The sequence below is a fragment of the Bombina bombina genome, chromosome 5 (genome assembly GCF_027579735.1).
Source record: "Bombina bombina isolate aBomBom1 chromosome 5, aBomBom1.pri, whole genome shotgun sequence".
Lineage (NCBI taxonomy): Eukaryota > Metazoa > Chordata > Amphibia > Anura > Bombinatoridae > Bombina > Bombina bombina.
In genome coordinates this window covers 922,399,614-922,418,435 of record NC_069503.1, presented here as the reverse complement: position 1 = coordinate 922,418,435, position 18,822 = coordinate 922,399,614, and the positions used below count along the sequence as shown (strand labels likewise).

General features: G+C 38.8%; 1 protein-coding gene across 1 annotated transcript in view; it reads right to left on the bottom strand.

The window, feature by feature from the left end:
- MCMDC2 (minichromosome maintenance domain containing 2) overlaps positions 1-18,822 on the bottom strand; it is a 260,089-nt gene that overhangs the window by 193,011 nt on the left and 48,256 nt on the right. Inside the window, exon 8 of the mRNA XM_053715892.1 lies at positions 18,091-18,328. Within this exon, the coding sequence (XP_053571867.1) occupies positions 18,091-18,328 (238 nt within the window). The remainder of the gene's footprint in view (positions 1-18,090; positions 18,329-18,822) is intronic.

The window sequence follows — 18,822 nt, the reverse complement described above, 5'->3', positions numbered from 1 at the left end:
CTTGTAGGTCTTAGGACACCTTGGAGTCTTATAGCCCTCAGAACTCAAACTATAATATTACCTTACTTACTACTACTACTACCTTATATTACTTTTGTTATGAAACAAAAACAAATTTAGGGTAAAAACTGCACTAATGGACATACACCAAAATACTTTAAAATTTTATACATTGTTAACAGTTTTCGTAACAATTTTTGAGGATATCTTTTTTAAAATGCACTAAAGGAACATAGAAACAATCCTAATCTCAACAGTGTACAATTCAGAAGAAGATATCACAACAAAATATTGAGAAGTTTATTTATCAATTAGTCAGACAGACTGCTGTTAATGTAGGTACATATACATAAAAACACATGAAATGCAAAAAGTAATTTATTAAAAATCAAACCAATACATAAAGTGCTTTTTGCTCCAATACTCCGTTATGTGATATTCCACCCATACAGGAGCTGTAATGACACAAGTATATCCAGACAAAAATCACAGCCCAGAGACAAAAACAAAACAATATCCATACTCACCCTGTATATTAGCGATGTCCCGCCCCAGTGAATGTACACACAGAGTGTTGGAAATCCTCCTGTGGTTAGCAACGGATTACTCTGCCCCACACTCTGGGATCCAGCTACATAGTCAGATGCCGTTCACTACCCCACTGGGCTGGAATGTCTGTAACCGCTATGGAACTCAAACTACGAATACCATAGGAGCTCAAGGATAGAGCAATGTGTTTTGGTTGAGAAACGTATTGGCAAAAATGCTTCTAGTAAAATTTATCAGTTTTAGTGTTAACATTTTTCTCTGCATGTGCATGTGAAGCATGGCTAGATATTCTCATTGCACCAGCATTTTAAATACTGCATTTGCTTAGGGCACTAGTGGGGCTTGTATCATGTCAGCAATTAGAAAATGGAGTCATTACCAGATGATACAATCACCTTAGGCTCTCTGTGCAAGTGATGTGTTTAAATTGCTAGTTCACGGTGCATACTTAAATACACTTTTGAAACAGCCATACATTTTATTAAAAGCATTTTTGCTAATACATGTATATTACAAAAATGCTTCTATTCAAAACTTAAATGCATCCATGTGGATTCCAATTTTGGCTGAAATGTCCCTTTAACAGTATTGCAAGATGATTTGGAATAATGTGCAATATACTGTGAAACAGCCAAAGATGCCATTTTAGATGAATTATCAATATATGGTCTAGATTCATTAAACCTATACATATGTATATTTAATAGACAGATATGTGATATCTTGTACAGGTAACAAGGAAGGAAACACAAGAAAATGAAAATAATTACCACAATTGATAAATGGTGTTTAGCAATTAAACACTTGATATCTTTGTTTGTATTTCATACTTGCATTTTTGGGGATTGTAAATTACAGTAGTCTTGACGTTAGGAATGGGGTTTGTTTTGGCTATTGCTCTGTCATGATCAGGTGTTAAGTATTTGCTAGTCAGTCTTCATACAATTATATAAATGCAGCAAAGAAACCCAGTTCTGTACATTGAGAGTGAGATTTGGAAATCGTGATCACAGTTTATAAAGTTAGTTTTTGAAAAGTGTTCTGTACAGTAAGTTCTGCAACTTTGGACTATCTTTAAAACGGTCACTTAGCAATTTCACAATGTACAGTGTAAGAACTGTTAAAAAAAACAAAACATGGTTTAGATGAAAATCTCAACAAAACAGAAAACAAAATTTTCTTAATAAATAAAATTAAAAAAAAGATAATTCATCAAACATGCCCAGTATACACATAATGCCCATATACAAATGGCATTCAGATTGTTTAACACTTATCATAAACAGCAGATTTATAGTAGTGATTTGTAAATATGACCACAATGCTTTAACTATTTGTTCCAATGTAAACTTATAGTAGTGAACATGGATATAGTTTAACATCTGATGGAAAATAATATGCTTCTGTATAACTGTTAGTGTCTGCAAAGAAGTTAGCACTTTGAATTCAGATAGGCCAAGCTGACGTTTAAAAAGAGTGGTAAGTAGGGCTCAGCGTTCATGTATCAGATTCACAGAGAAGGTAAGTGTTAAATACAGTCTGTGGAATATACAATAGCAACTTAGTAGCAGTATTGATGTTATAATACTTGTGGTACAGAAGGCAGCGAAATGATATAGGTAATACAATGATCAGTTCCAGATGAAAAGGATTTGGTGAGCATAGAGAGTCTGTAGCGAGGTACGTGGAGAATGACTTTGGAAGGTTGTAATCCCGCGGAGCAGTTCAGTGAACTGTGAGAGGTTCTGGTAACAGGTTAGGATCCGGTAAAGGAAAGAGATTCAACAGGTGGAAACTTGGAGATTGATTAAACAGGTAAATACAAGTTGCGGACAATGGCAATATTAAGGAATTGCGGGTATAATCAAAAATAAGATAAAATAGAAAATAGAACCCAAATTCTGGCAAAGATATGAGGCTTGAGGATAAGTTCAGAGATCCACAGCAGTGGCACAAACTTCAATAATCAGGCAATGATAGGTGTTAGGTGTTGCCTGAAATAATGTTCTGATGTAAGAAGGTGGGGTCAGACTTAAAGAGATATCACATACCCCCCTCCTCAAGGATTCCCCTCTGGGGAATCAAGTCATGGCTTCAATGGGTATTTTCGATGGAAGTTAGCAATTAATCGTGGTGCATGAATATCTGATCCATCTTGCCAAGAATTTTCCTCAGGACCATAACCCTTCCATTTGATTAAATATTCAACCTTTCTGTGTCTGATACGTGAATCAAGAATATTTTCTACTTCGAATTCCTCATGATCCTGAAAATTGATTGGAGGAGGTACAACATCACTGTTAGAACGAGTATTTGGGGAGTAAGGCTTGAGAAGTGATACGTGAAACGTTGGATGTATTTTGTCAGGTCTGGTAGCTTGAGAGTTGTTGCATTGAAATTTATGATTCTTTTAACAGGGAAGGGTCCGATGAACTGGTTGGATAACTTTTTGCAAGGTGTTTGTAATTTCAGGTGTTTGGTGGAAAGCCAAACTTAATCTCCAATCTGGTATTCCGGACTTGGTCTATGATGTGAATTATAGTAGTATTTTTGTCTTTTCTTGGCTTATGAGAGATGTGTCTTTAGGACTTGTAATCGATCTTGCAAAGATGTTGAATAAGTGATGGCTGCTGGAGAATTGACAGTTGTGTTGCTTATTGATATAGTTGAGGGATGGTATCCATAAGTAACAAAGAAAGGAGTCATTTTTGATGAGGAGGATACAGAGTTATAGTATGAGAACTCTGCCATTGATAAATATGATAACCAATCATCTTGAAGATGAATTACATAACATTTTAAGTATTGCTTTAATATCTGGTTTGTCCTTTCAGTCAAACCATTGGTTTGTGGATGGAATGATGTGGATAGCCTAGAGTCAATCTTCAGTATTTTACAGAGAGATTTCCAGAAAGATGAGGTGAATTGTGTACCCAGGTCAGTGATTATAGTTGTATGTAGTCCGTGTAGTTTAACAATAGAGTCTAAGGAAACAGTAGCTGTTGTTTTCGCTGTAGGTAAACCTTTAAATGGAATAAAGTGAGCTAGTTTAGTGAGGTGGTCTACCACTACTAAAATTGTGTCATATTGTTGTGACTTTGGTAACTCAACTATGAAATCCATAGAAATTGTTGTTTAAGGTGTATCTGGGATTGGGATGGAAGTTAAATAACCAATGGGTTTTCTATGATCCATTTTATTTCTGGCGCAGACCTCACAGGTTGTGACATATTTATATATGGAGGTGTCCATTTGTGGACACCAAAAATACCTTCTGATCAATTATAACATAATTTATGCTTACCTGATAAATTCCTTTCTTCTGTAGTGTGATCAGTCCACGGGTCATCATTACTTCTGGGATATTACTCCTCCCCAACAGGAAGTGCAAGAGGATTCACCCAGCAGAGCTGCATATAGCTCCTCCCCTCTACGTCACTCCCAGTCATTCGACCAAGGACCAACGAGAAAGGAAAAGCCAAGGGTGAAGTGGTGACTGGAGTATAAATTAAAAAATATTTACCTGCCTTAAAAACAGGGCGGGCCGTGGACTGATCACACTACAGAAGAAAGGAATTTATCAGGTAAGCATAAATTATGTTTTCTTCTGTTAAGTGTGATCAGTCCACGGGTCATCATTACTTCTGGGATACCAATACCAAAGCAAAAGTACACGGATGACGGGAGGGATAGGCAGGCTCTTTATACAGAAGGAACCACTGCCTGAAGAACCTTTCTCCCAAAAATAGCCTCCGATGAAGAAAAAGTATGAAGCGAAGACCAAGTTGCAGCCTTGCAAATCTGTTCAACAGAGGCCTCATTCTTGAAGGCCCAAGTGGAAGCCACAGCTCTAGTAGAATGAGCTGTAATTCTTTCAGGAGGCTGCTGTCCAGCAGTCTCATAAGCTAAACGAATTATGCTACGAAGCCAAAAAGAAAGAGAGGTAGCGGAAGCTTTTTGACCTCTCCTCTGCCCAGAGTAAATGACAAACAGAGAAGACGTTTGTCGAAATTCCTTAGTTGCCTGTAAGTAAAATTTTAGAGCACGGACTACATCCAGGTTGTGCAGTAGACGTTCCTTCTTTGAAGAAGGATTTGGGCATAAAGAAGGAACAACAATCTCTTGATTGATATTCCTGTTAGTAACTACCTTAGGTAAGAACCCAGGTTTAGTATGCAGGACTACCTTATCCGAATGAAAAATCAAATAAGGAGAATCACAATGTAAGGCTGATAATTCAGAGACTCTTCGAGCCGAGGAAATAGCCATTAAAAATAGAACTTTCCAAGATAACAACTTTATATCAATGGAATGAAGGGGTTCAAACGGAACGCCCTGTAAAACATTAAGAACAAGGTTTAAACTCCATGGTGGAGCAACAGTTTTAAACACAGGCTTAATTCTGGCCAAAGCCTGACAAAAAGCCTGGACGTCAGGAACTTCTGACAGACGTTTGTGTAACAGAATGGACAGAGCTGAGATCTGTCCCTTTAATGAACTAGCAGATAAACCCTTTTCTAAACCTTCTTGTAGAAAAGACAATATCCTAGGAATCCTAACCTTACTCCAAGAGTAACCTTTGGATTCACACCAATATAGGTATTTACGCCATATCTTATGGTAAATCTTTCTGGTAACAGGTTTCCTAGCCTGTATTAAGGTATCAATAACTGACTCAGAAAATCCACGTCTTGATAAAATCAAGCGTTCAATTTCCAAGCAGTCAGCTTCAGAGAAGTTAGATTTTGATGTTTGAAGGGACCCTGTATCAGAAGGTCCTGTTTCAGAGGTAGAGACCAAGGTGGACAGGATGACATGTCCACCAGGTCTGCATACCAAGTCCTGCGTGGCCACGCAGGTGCTATTAGAATCACTGATGCTCTCTCTTGTTTGATTCTGGCAATCAATCGAGGAAGCAACGGGAAGGGTGGAAACACGTAAGCCATCCTGAAGTCCCAAGGTGCTGTCAGAGCATCTATCAGGACTGCTCCTGGATCCCTGGATCTGGACCCGTAACGAGGAAGCTTGGCGTTCTGTCGAGACGCCATGAGATCTATCTCTGGTTTGCCCCAACGTCGAAGTATTTGGGCAAAGACCTCCGGATGAAGTTCCCACTCCCCCGGATGAAAAGTCTGACGACTTAAGAAATCCGCCTCCCAGTTCTCCACTCCCGGGATGTGGATTGCTGACAGGTGGCAAGAGTGAGACTCTGCCCAGCAAATTATCTTTGATACTTCTATCATAGCTAGGGAGCTTCTTGTCCCTCCCTGATGGTTGATGTAAGCTACAGTCGTGATGTTGTCCGACTGAAACCTGATGAACCCCCGAGTTGTCAACTGGGGCCAAGCCAGGAGGGCATTGAGAACTGCTCTCAATTCCAGAATGTTTATTGGCAGGAGACTCTCCTCCTGACTCCATTGTCCCTGAGCCTTCAGAGAATTCCAGACGGCACCCCAACCTAGAAGGCTGGCGTCTGTTGTTACAATTGTCCAGTCTGGTCTGCTGAATGGCATCCCCCTGGACAGATGTGGCCGAGAAAGCCACCATAGAAGAGAATTTCTGGTCTCTTGATCCAGATTCAGAGAAGGGGATAAGTCTGAGTAATCCCCATTCCACTGACTTAGCATGCACAGTTGCAGTGGTCTGAGGTGTAAGCGTGCAAAGGGTACTATGTCCATTGCCGCTACCATTAAGCCGATTACCTCCATGCATTGAGCCACTGACGGGTGTTGAATGGAATGAAGGGTGCGGCAAGCACTTTGAAGTCTTGTTAGCCTGTCCTCTGTCAGGTAAATCTTCATTTCTACAGAATCTATAAGAGTCCCCAGGAAGGGAACTCTTGTGAGTGGAACGAGTGAACTTTTCTTTTCGTTCACCTTCCATCCATGTGACCTTAGAAATGCCAGCACTAACTCTGTATGAGACTTGGCAGTTTGAAAGCTTGAAGCTTGTATCAGAATGTCGTCTAGGTATGGAGCTACCGAGATTCCCCGCGGTCTTAGTACCGCCAGAAGAGCACCCAGAACCTTTGTGAAGATTCTTGGAGCTGTAGCCAATCCGAATGGAAGAGCCACAAACTGGTAATGCCTGTCTAGGAAGGCAAACCTTAGGTACCGATAATGATCTTTGTGAATCGGTATGTAAAGGTAAGCATCTTTTAAATCTACAGTGGTCATGTATTGACCCTCTTGGATCATAGGTAAAATTGTCCGAATAGTCTCCATCTTGAACGATGGAACTCTTAGGAATTTGTTTAGGATCTTTAAGTCCAGGATTGGTCTGAAAGTTCCCTCTTTTTTGGGAACCACAAACAGATTTGAGTAAAACCCCTGTCCCTGTTCCGATCGTGGAACTGGATGGATTACTCCCATTAACAAGAGCTCTTGTACGCAGCGTAGAAACGCCTCTTTCTTTGTCTGGATTGTTGACAATCTTGACAGATGAAATCTCTCTCTTGGAGGAGAGTATTTGAAGTCCAGAAGGTATCCCTGAGATATTATCTCTAGCGCCCAGGGATCCTGAACATCTCTTGCCCAAGCCTGGGCGAAGAGAGAAAGTCTGCCCCCCACTAGATCCGATCCCGGATCGGGGGCCCTCAATTCATGCTGTTTTAGGGGCAGCAGCAGGTTTCCTAGTCTGCTTGCCCTTGTTCCAGGACTGGTTAGGTTTCCAGCCTTGTCTGTAGCGAGCAACAGCTCCTTCCTGTTTTGGTGCAGAGGAAGTTGATGCTGCTCCTGCTTTGAAATTACGAAAGGAACGAAAATTAGACTGTCTAGTCTTGGCTTTGGCTTTGTCCTGAGGCAGGGCATGGCCTTTACCTCCTGTAATGTCAGCGATAATCTCTTTCAACCCGGGCCCGAATAAGGTCTGCCCTTTGAAAGGTATATTAAGCAATTTAGACTTAGAAGTAACATCAGCTGACCAGGATTTTAGCCACAGCGCCCTGCGTGCCTGAATGGCAAATCCTGAATTCTTCGCCGTAAGTTTAGTAAGATGTACTACGGCCTCCGAAATGAATGAATTAGCTAGTTTAAGGACTCTAAGCCTGTCCGTAATGTCGTCCAGAGTAGCTGAACCAATGTTCTCTTCCAGAGACTCAATCCAGAATGCCGCTGCAGCCGTGATCGGCGCAATGCATGCAAGGGGTTGCAATATAAAACCTTGTTGAACAAACATTTTCTTAAGGTAACCCTCTAACTTTTTATCCATTGGATCTGAAAAAGCACAGCTATCCTCCACCGGGATAGTGGTACGCTTAGCTAAGGTAGAAACTGCTCCCTCCACCTTAGGGACCGTTTGCCATAAGTCCCTTGTGGTGGCATCTATTGGAAACATTTTTCTAAATATCGGAGGGGGTGAGAACGGCACACCGGGTCTATCCCACTCCTTAGTAACAATTTCAGTAAGTCTCTTAGGTATAGGAAAAACCTCAGTACTCGTCGGTACCGCAAAATATTTATCCAACCTACACATTTTCTCTGGTATTGCAACTGTGTTACAATCATTCAGAGCAGCTAACACCTCCCCTAGTAATACACGGAGGTTTTCCAGTTTAAATTTAAAATTTGAAATATCTGAATCCAGTCTGTTTGGATCAGAACCGTCACCCACAGAATGAAGTTCTCCGTCCTCATGTTCTGCCACCTGTGACGCAGTGTCTGACATGGCCCTAATATTATCAGCGCACTCTGTTCTCACCCCAGAGTGATCACGCTTACCTCTTAGTTCTGGTAATTTAGCCAAAACCTCAGTCATAACAGTAGCCATATCCTGTAATGTGATTTGTAATGGCCGCCCAGATGTACTCGGCGCTACAATATCACGCACCTCCCTCTGAGCGGGAGATGTAGGTACTGACACGTGAGGCGAGTTAGTCGGCATAACTCTCCCCTCGTTGTTTGGTGAAATTTGTTCAATTTGTACAGATTGACTTTTATTTAAAGTAGCATCAATACAGTTAGTACATAAATTTCTATTGGGCTCCACTTTGGCATTGCAACAAATGACACAGGTATCATCCTCTGAATCAGACATGTTTAACACACTAGCAAATAAACTTGCAACTTGGAAATACAATTCAATTAGAATAATATTAAAACGTACTGTGCCTTTAAGAAGCACAGAAGATCTATGACAGTTGAAAATTAATAAATTGAAACAGTTATAGCCTCAATCCTTGTAAACAACACAACTTTAGCAAAGGTTTAATCCCATTAGCAAAGATAACAAATTCTGAAAGCAGGAAACAAATTACAGAATAAACGTTTTTTATCTCAGTCAAACTACAATTCTCACAGCTCTGCTGAGAGAAATTACCTCCCTCAAAATAAGTTTTGAAGACCCCTGAGCTCTGTAGAGATGAACCGGATCATGCAGGGAATACAATGAGTTGCTGACTGAAATATTTGATGCATAGTAAAAGCGCCAAAAAACGGCCCCTCCCCCTCACACACAGCAGTGAGGGAGAACAGAAACTGTCAGAAAAACAGATTAAGCAACTGCCAAGTGGAAAAATAGTGCCCAAACATTTATTCACACAGTACCTCAGCAAATGAAAACGATTTTACATTCCAGCAAAAACGTTAAACATAATCTCTAGTTATTAAACAGCTTTATGTATTTCTTACAGTGTAATTCTAGTGAAGTACCATTCCCCAGAATACTGAAGTGTAAAGTATACATACATGACATTATATCGGTATGGCAGGATTTTCTCATCAATTCCATTGTCAGAAAATAAAAACTGCTACATACCTCTATGCAGATTCATCTGCCCGCTGTCCCCTGATCTGAAGTTTACCTCACTCCTCAGATGGCCGAGAACAGCAATATGATCTTAACTACTCCGGCTAAAATCATAGCAAAACTCTGGTAGATTCTTCTTCAAACTCTGCCAGAGAGGTAATAACACACTCCGGTGCTATTTTAAAATAACAAACTTTTGATTGAAGATATAAAACTAAGTATAATCACCATAGTCCTCTCACACATCCTATCTAGTCGTTGGGTGCAAGAGAATGACTGGGAGTGACGTAGAGGGGAGGAGCTATATGCAGCTCTGCTGGGTGAATCCTCTTGCACTTCCTGTTGGGGAGGAGTAATATCCCAGAAGTAATGATGACCCGTGGACTGATCACACTTAACAGAAGAAATGGTCTTTTTAACGCCAGGGTGTCCTGCCATAAGGTTATCATGGAAATATGAATACATGGTTTGTCTAAGTTTTATTGGTATATACATTTTGCCTTTATGATAGTACAACTCAGAGTTATGTTCTAATTCACAGTTCTCTGGGACTTCTGGGTTAGATTCCAGTGTTTCCAATATCTCTTTTTCTAAAGAGGTAAGGTTTGCCAATAATTTTTCTGGTGGAATTATTTGAGTTAGAGCATCTTTAGGAGGGGTGAAATCATGTATTCTAGATAGAGCATCTGCCTTGCAGTTTTGGGTACCAGGTCTATAGGTGATGCGGATGCCATGAACAGGGCCCATCTTACTTGTTGTGAAGACAAAGTTTTGTTTGTTTTCAAATATTCTAGGTTTTTATGATCAGTATATATCAGAAAAGGTTGAGTTGTTCCTTTTAGTAAATGTCTCCAATTTTCTAGTGAGCATTTAATGGACAAAAAATTCTTTATCTTCAATTAAGTAGTTACACTCAGCTGGTAAAAGTGTACGTGAGTAGAAGGATATAGGATGGAGTTTGGATGTTTGTTCCTTACGTTGTGACAAGACAGCTCAAATTCCTGAGTTTGATGCATCAACTTCTAGAATGAATTGGGCGTTATGATTAGGGAGTGTTAAAATGAGGTGCAGTGGTAAAACTTTTCTTTAAGTAGTCAAAAGCTTGTTGTGCTTCTTCTGTCCATGAAAATGTTTGGTGTTTTTTTTAGTAAGCTTGGTTAATGGTTTTGTTATTGTTGAGTAGTTAGAAATAAACTTTCTATAAAAATTGGAGAACCCCAAAAACCTCTGCAGAGCTTTTACAGTAGTGGGTTGGGACCAATTTGTAATTATAGCAACCTTTTCTAGGTCCATTTGGATGTAGTTAGGTGATATGATATATCCTAGGAACTTAATTTTGTTTACGTGAAATTGACACTTCTGAATAGTCTATGTTCTTGTAAGCGTGTAAGCACCCAAAGTTCATGTTTTTTATGTTTTTGGAGGTTTATTGAATATATGAGAATATTGTCTAGATATACAGGGAGTGCAGAATTATTAGGCAAATGAGTATTTTGACCACATCATCCTCTTTATGCATGTTGTCTTACTCCAAGCTGTATAGGCTCGAAAGCCTACTACCAATTAAGCATATTAGGTGATGTGCATCTCTGTAATGAGAAGGGGTGTGGTCTAATGACATCAACACCCTATATCAGGTGTGCATAATTATTAGGCAACTTCCTTTCCTTTGGCAAAATGGGTCAAAAGAAGGACTTGACAGGCTCAGAAAAGTAAAAAATAGTGCGATATCTTGCAGAGGGATGCAGCACTCTTAAAATTGCAAAGCTTCTGAAGCGTGATCATCGAACAATCAAGCGTTTCATTCAAAATAGTCAACAGGGTCGCAAGAGGCGTGTGGAAATACCAAGGCGCAAAATAACTGCCCATGAACTGAGAAAAGTCAAGCGTGCAGCTGCCAAGATTCCACTTGCCACCAGTTTGGCCATATTTCAGAGCTGCAACATCACTGGAGTGCCCAAAAGCACAAGGTGTGCAATACTCAGAGACATGGCCAAGGTAAGAAAGGCTGAAAGACGACCACCACTGAACAAGACACACAAGCTGAAACGTCAAGACTGGGCCAAGAAATATCTCAAGACTGATTTTTCTAAGGTTTTATGGACTGATGAAATGAGAGTGAGTCTTGATGGGCCAGATGGATGGGCTCGTGGCTGGATTGGTAAAGGGCAGAGAGCTCCAGTCCGACTCAGACGCCAGCAAGGTGGAGGTGGAGTACTGGTTTGGGCTGGTATCATCAAAGATGAGCTTGTGGGGCCTTTTCGGGTTGAGGATGGAGTCAAGCTCAACTCCCAGTCCTACTGCCAGTTTCTGGAAGACACCTTCTTCAAGCAGTGGTACAGGAAGAAGTCTGCATCTTTCAAGAAAAACATGATTTTCATGCAGGACAATGCTCCATCACACGCGTCCAAGTACTCCACAGCGTGGCTGGCAAGAAAGGGTATAAAAGAAGAAAATCTAATGACATGGCCTCCTTGTTCACCTGATCTGAACCCCATTGAGAACCTGTGGTCCATCATCAAATGTGATATTTACAAGGAGGGAAAACAGTACACCTCTCTGAACAGTGTCTGGGAGGCTGTGGTTGCTGCTGCACGCAATGTTGATGGTGAACAGATCAAAACACTGACAGAATCCATGGATGGCAGGCTTTTGAGTGTCCTTGCAAAGAAAGGTGGCTATATTGGTCACTGATTTGTTTTTGTTTTTTTTTTGAATGTCAGAAATTATTATTTGTGAATGTTGAGATGTTATATTGGTTTCACTGGTAAAAATAAATAATTGAAATGGGTATATATTTGTTTTTTGTTAAGTTGCCTAATAATTATGCACAGTAATAGTCACCTGCACACACAGATATCCCCCTAAAATAGCTAAAACTAAAAACAAACTAAAAACTACTTCCAAAAATATTCAGCTTTGATATTAATTAGTTTTTTGGGTTCATTGAGAACATGGTTGTTGTTCAATAATAAAATTAATCCTCAAAAATACAACTTGCCTAATAATTCTGCACTCCCTGTATGATAACACATAGATCAGTCAAATTTTTGAGTATTTAATTTATGAAGTGTTGAAATGTGGCTGGGGCATTACTAAGCCCAAATAACATTACATTATACTGGTAAAGGCCATATCTAGTACGAAATGCTCTTTTCCATTCGTCACCTTTTTTTAAACGTATTAAGTTGTAGGCCCCCTTTAAATCTAATTTGGTGTAAATGGTGGCATTTGTTAGTCGTTCAAGTAACTAAGGGGTAACGGTTTTTAATTGTAACAGCATTGAGGGCTCTATAATCTATAATGGGTCTTAAGGAATCATTTTTGTTCTTCACAAAGAAAATACCGGCTGAAGCTGGAGATGTAGAGGAAGATATAAAACCTTTTTTTAGGTTCTTGTTAAGGTATTGACGTAAATTAGTTAATTCATTCTGAGATAAAGAGTAAATTTTACCATGGGGTATTTGTGAGCCAGGGATGATGTCTATGGGGCAATCAAATATCCTGTGAGGAGGTAAAGTTTCTGCTTCTTTCATATCAAAAACATCAGAAAGATCCTGATACACCTTTGGTACAACAATCTCAAGACTGGAAAGTAATACATGTGGGAAACAAGTTTTTAGGCAGTAATCAGATTGGAACATTGTTTTACAGTATGTCCAGTCAATCTTTGGGTTGTGTTTTTATAACCAGGGAAACCCTAAAATAATGGTATGATTCGATATAGGAATAATGTCAAAAGTTATGTACTATATGTGTCCTTCAGTTGCTGACAGTAACATAGGTATGGTGTGACATGTTATGGGTCCCTTTTGTATGAGAGATCCATCAATACATTTTACAAAAATTAGAGTTTGTTTACTGACAGTAGGTATATTATTTGATTTAACAAATTCAGAATTTATGAATAATCCAAACGCTCCAGAGTCTATTATGGCTTCAGTCTAAATAAGTTGTTGATCCCACTGTAATGTAAAAGTAATAGATAAATGAGTTTGTTGTTTGGTGGGGATTATACTGTTAAAGGGACAGTCCACCATAGAATTGTTATTGTTTTAAAAGATAATCCCTTTATTACTCATTCCCCAGTTTTGCATAACCAACACAGTTATATTAATGTACTTTTTACCTTTGTGATTACCTTGTATCTAGGAACCTTCTTCCAGCCCCCTGATCACATGACTGTGACTGTTTATTATCTATTGTCTTAAATTTAGCATTGTATTGTGCTAGATCTTAAATAACTTTCTGTGCCTGAACACAGTTTTATCTATATAGCCCACGTGTACTTTCTGTCTCTTTGTGTTGAAAAGAGATTTAAAAAGCATGTGATAAGAGGCAGCCATCAAAGGCTTAGAAATTAGCATATGAGCCTACTTATGTTTAGTTTAAACTAAGAATACCAAGAGAAAAAAGCAAATTTGATGATAAAAGTAAATTGGAAAGTCGATTAAAATTAAAAGTCCTATCTGAATAATGAAAGTTTAATTTATACTTGACTGTTGTCCCTTTAATAAACTTTTCCTTACCCTTTTTCTGTCTTGCGAGAGATGGGCAGGCAGAAACTAGATAGTCTTTATTTGCACAGTATAGGCATAGATTTGCCATTCTGCGTTGTGCCTTTTCTTCTTGGGAGAGTGGCCCTTTAATTGAACCTATCTCCATAGGTGTGGGGTTTGTGGAAAGTTTATCTGTATTAGTGGTAAGTGGGAAGAAGTGCTTTGTGTTTGGTTAGAACTAAATTTCTCTGCCCTTCTTTCTCTCAAACGTCTGTCTAATGTAATGCTTAGGCGAATTAACCCTTCAAGTGTTTCTGGCATCTCTAAACATGAAATCTCATCTTTTAAGGTTTTTGAGAGTCCAAGACAAAACTGATTTCTTAAAGATATCTGATTCCACAATGAGTCACTTGCCCACATCTGGAAATCAGTTACATACTCTTCCACTGTTCTCTTTCCCTGTTTTAAAGATCGCAATTTTGTTTCAGCATTAATCTGTTTATTTGTATCCTCATATAAACTAGACATTGCAGAGAAGAAATTCTCTAAAGATTCCAAAATAGGATCACTAGACTCATAAAATCTATTCTCCTGAAAGGAAAGAGATAGTGGTGCAAACTTTATTTTTTCTGTGCAATAAGTACGTGGTTCATGCTAAAGAGAAGATTGCAAGCATTTTTGAAATTTCTGAATTCTGTTCGTTTACCAGAAAAAAGGGTATGTAGGTTTATGTGTGGCTCAGGTGCTTCTGTTTGCTTGTGAGTCATTACATCTTTTAACATACCCTTTAATACTGAATTCTCAGCTTGTACTTCAGTTAACCCATGTGCTAAATAATCAATTTACTGATTGAGTGAGGCAAACTGACTATTAATTTTGTTTGGATCCATTTCACTCAGAATCAGAATTATATTGGCCTGATTATTATGTTAGGCTTCACTGAATTATATTTGGTTGTTAAATAAGCTTTGTTGCTGTAATAGATAATGCCAGATAAAAAGGTAATAAATCTGGATAAATATCTTTATAGCAGATTTATAGTAGTGATTTGTAAATATGACCACAATGCTTTAAAGGGACATTAAACCTAAAAAATGTTCTTGTATTTTTCAGATAGAGAATACAATTTTAAACAATATTACAATTTACTTCTATTATTTAATTTGCTTCATTCTTCAGATATTCTTTGTTTAAAAAATAGCAATGCACATGAGTGAGCCAATCACACGAGGCATCTATGTGCAGCCACCAATCAGCAGTTATTGAGCCTATCTAGATTTGCTTTTCAACAACAGATATCAAGAGAATTAAGCAAATTAGATAATACAAGTAAATTAGAAAGTTGTTTTAAATCACACGCTCTTTCTAAAACATGCAAGCACAAATTTGGGTTTCATTTCCTTTAACTATATTTTCTAATGTAAACTTAAAGTAGTGAACATGGATATAGTTTAACATCAGATGAAAAATAATATGCTTCTGTATAACTGTTAGCCTCTGCAAAGAAGTTAGCACTTTAAATTCAGATAGGCCAAGCTGATGTTTAAAAAGAGTGGTAAGTAGGGCTCAGCGTTCATGTATCAGATTCACAGAGAAGGTAAGTGTTGAATAGTCTGTGGAATATACAATAGCAACTTAGTAGCGGTATTGATGTTATAATACTTGCGGTTCAGAAGGCAGCGAAATGATACAGGTAATATGATGATCAGTTCCAGATGAAAAGGATTTGATGAGCGTACAGAGTCTGCTGCGAGGTACGTGGAGAACGACTTTGGAAGGTTGTAATCCCGTGGAGCAGTTCAGTGAACTGTGAGAGGTTCCGGTAAAGAAAAGAGATTCAACAGATGGAAATTTGGAGATTGATTAAACAGGTAAAGACAAGTTGCGGACAATGGCAATATTAAGGAATTGTGGGTATAATCAAAAATAAGATAAAATAGAACCCAAATTAGAGCACAAGTTCATAGGAGATTCTGGCAAAGATATGAGGCTTGAGGATAAGTTCAGAGATCCACAGCAGTGGCACAAACTTCAATAATCAGGCAATGATAGGTGTTAGGTGTTGCCTGAAATACAGGGAGTGCAGAATTATTAGGCAAGTTGTATTTTTGAGGATTAATTTTATTATTGAACAACAACCATGTTCTCAATGAACCCAAAAAACTCATTAATATCAAAGCTGAATATTTTTGGAAGTAGTTTTTAGTTTGTTTTTAGTTATAGCTATTTTAGGGGGATATCTGTGTGTGCAGGTGACTATTACTGTGCATAATTATTAGGCAACTTAACAAAAAACAAATATATACCCATTTCAATTATTTATTTTTACCAGTGAAACCAATATAACATCTCAACATTCACAAATATACATTTCTGACATTCAAAAACAAAACAAAAACAAATCAGTGACCAATATAGCCACCTTTCTTTGCAAGGACACTCAAAAGCCTGCCATCCATGGATTCTGTCAGTGTTTTGATCTGTTCACCATCAACATTGCGTGTAGCAGCAACCACAGCCTCCCAGACACTGTTCAGAGAGGTGTACTGTTTTCCCTCCTTGTAAATATCACATTTGATGATGGACCACAGGTTCTCAATGGGGTTCAGATCAGGTGAACAAGGAGGCCATGTCATTAGATTTTCTTCTTTTATACCCTTTCTTGCCAGCCACGCTGTGGAGTACTTGGACGCGTGTGATGGAGCATTGTCCTGCATGAAAATCATGTTTTTCTTGAAGGATGCAGACTTCTTCCTGTACCACTGCTTGAAGAAGGTGTCTTCCAGAAACTGGCAGTAGGACTGGGAGTTGAGCTTGACTCCATCCTCAACCCGAAAAGGCCCCACAAGCTCATCTTTGATGATACCAGCCCAAACCAGTACTCCACCTCCACCTTGCTGGCGTCTGAGTCGGACTGGAGCTCTCTGCCCTTTACCAATCCAGCCACGGGCCCATCCATCTGGCCCATCAAGACTCACTCTCATTTCATCAGTCCATAAAACCTTAGAAAAATCAGTCTTGAGATATTTCTTGGCCCAGTCTTGACGTTTCAGCTTGTGTGTCTTGTTCAGTGGTGGTCGTCTTTCAGCCTTTCTTACCTTGGCCATGTCTCTGAGTATTGCACACCTTGTGCTTTTGGGCACTCCAGTGATGTTACAGCTCTGAAATATGGCCAAACTGGTGGCAAGTGGCATCTTGGCAGCTGCACGCTTGACTTTTCTCAGTTCATGGGCAGTTATTTTGCGCCTTGGTTTTTCCACACGCTTCTTGCGACCCTGTTGACTATTTTGAATGAAACGCTTGATTGTTCGATGATCACGCTTCAGAAGCTTTGCAATTTTAAGAGTGCTGCATCCCTCTGCAAGATATCTCACTATTTTTTACTTTTCTGAGCCTGTCAAGTCCTTCTTTTGACCCATTTTGCCAAAGGAAAGGAAGTTGCCTAATAATTATGCATACCTGATATAGGGTGTTGATGTCATTAGACCACACCCCTTCTCATTACAGAGATGCACATCACCTAATATGCTTAATTGGTAGTAGGCTTTCGAGCCTATACAGCTTGGAGTAAGACAACATGCATAAAGAGGATGATGTGGTCAAAATACTCATTTGCCTAATAATTCTGCACTCCCTGTAGTGTTCTGATGTAAGAAGGTGGGGTCAGACTTAAAGAGATATCACAAGGTGCAAAGATCACGCAAACAACAATGTGGTCCATCCACCGATTAGAATGAGATAACATCAGTCTCCTCAATAGTGATATAAATAACCAATGAATCACCACACAAAGTATTTGTGCAGATTAATCACACCAGCAAGATGATTGCCCTCATGAAGACACGATTGCGGCCCCCACAAGGTAAGACATCTATGTTTTGAATGGCAGTTATAGTGCTTGCTATAAAAAGTAATATTAGCTTCCTGTCACTCTCCTAGCTAAGGTCAGATGATTAGGTAGCTGGTGCACAGAAGGAGCAGATAACAAGCTTAAAAGAAACACAGAGACAGGAGACAAAAATGAAAGACGTGAGCACACAGTCATATCTGGTGTAAGCAGCGTGATTGGAACTAAATAGTTCTACTAAAAATAGAAACATAGTGCCATATAAACATAAGACTATCATAGAAAGTAATTAAACTTACATTTTATAGGTCTATGGTTCTTATCTGCTATCTAAATCTAGATTTCTATGCTTTTATGTGTTTCTATAATCAGTAATTTACAATACTTCCATAACAAAACATTATCACCATATAAAAATGTAAATCATGAATTTTGTTTGAATTACCTTACCTGTCTACAATTAATGTATCATTTGTCACAACCAGAAGATCTAAGACATTTCCAGTCTCTTTATCTTCATTGCAGGTCTGCACAAGACTAAGAAGAATGCAAAGTTTTAGAGTATTGTAAATGCCCACTGGAACAATCTGTGATGCAAAGATGTTTGCCAAGATTCCTGTGAAAATCCACGGGGAACTCAGGGTCATTGAGTGGAGAGTCTGAAAAGTGTTGCTTATATTTAAAGGACCTGGAAAAAAATAAGTTAAGAAAAACCTTTACAATTTATATATGATGAACATTTCCATACCACAAGAGTAAGAAAACAACGGAATCCTAAATGTGGTAAATTTAGGATGCATTATATCCAGCGAAAAATCTGACCCCTCCCTATTTTATTTTTAAACTCCCGCATTTATTTGTTCACTTATTCTTTGTATGATTTCAATTATGGAAGATCAGACACATTTTAAAATTTTCAGAACATGCTGCACCCTCTGGCAAGCAAATGGAAATTATTTTCACAATCCTTACAAACAATATACTTAGGGCCAGATTATGAGTGGCGCTCTAACAGTTCTGCGTGAGTGATATCAGGTTTATCTCGGCTGTTTGTGTGTGTTGGATGTAGTGCTCATATTAAAAGTTAAATTTAACGCGCGTTGGGATAGCGTGACCTTAGAGCTCTGGTTAACTGTTTCGTGAAACAAAAAAGTGTCACAAAACACATAAAAAATGAATTAC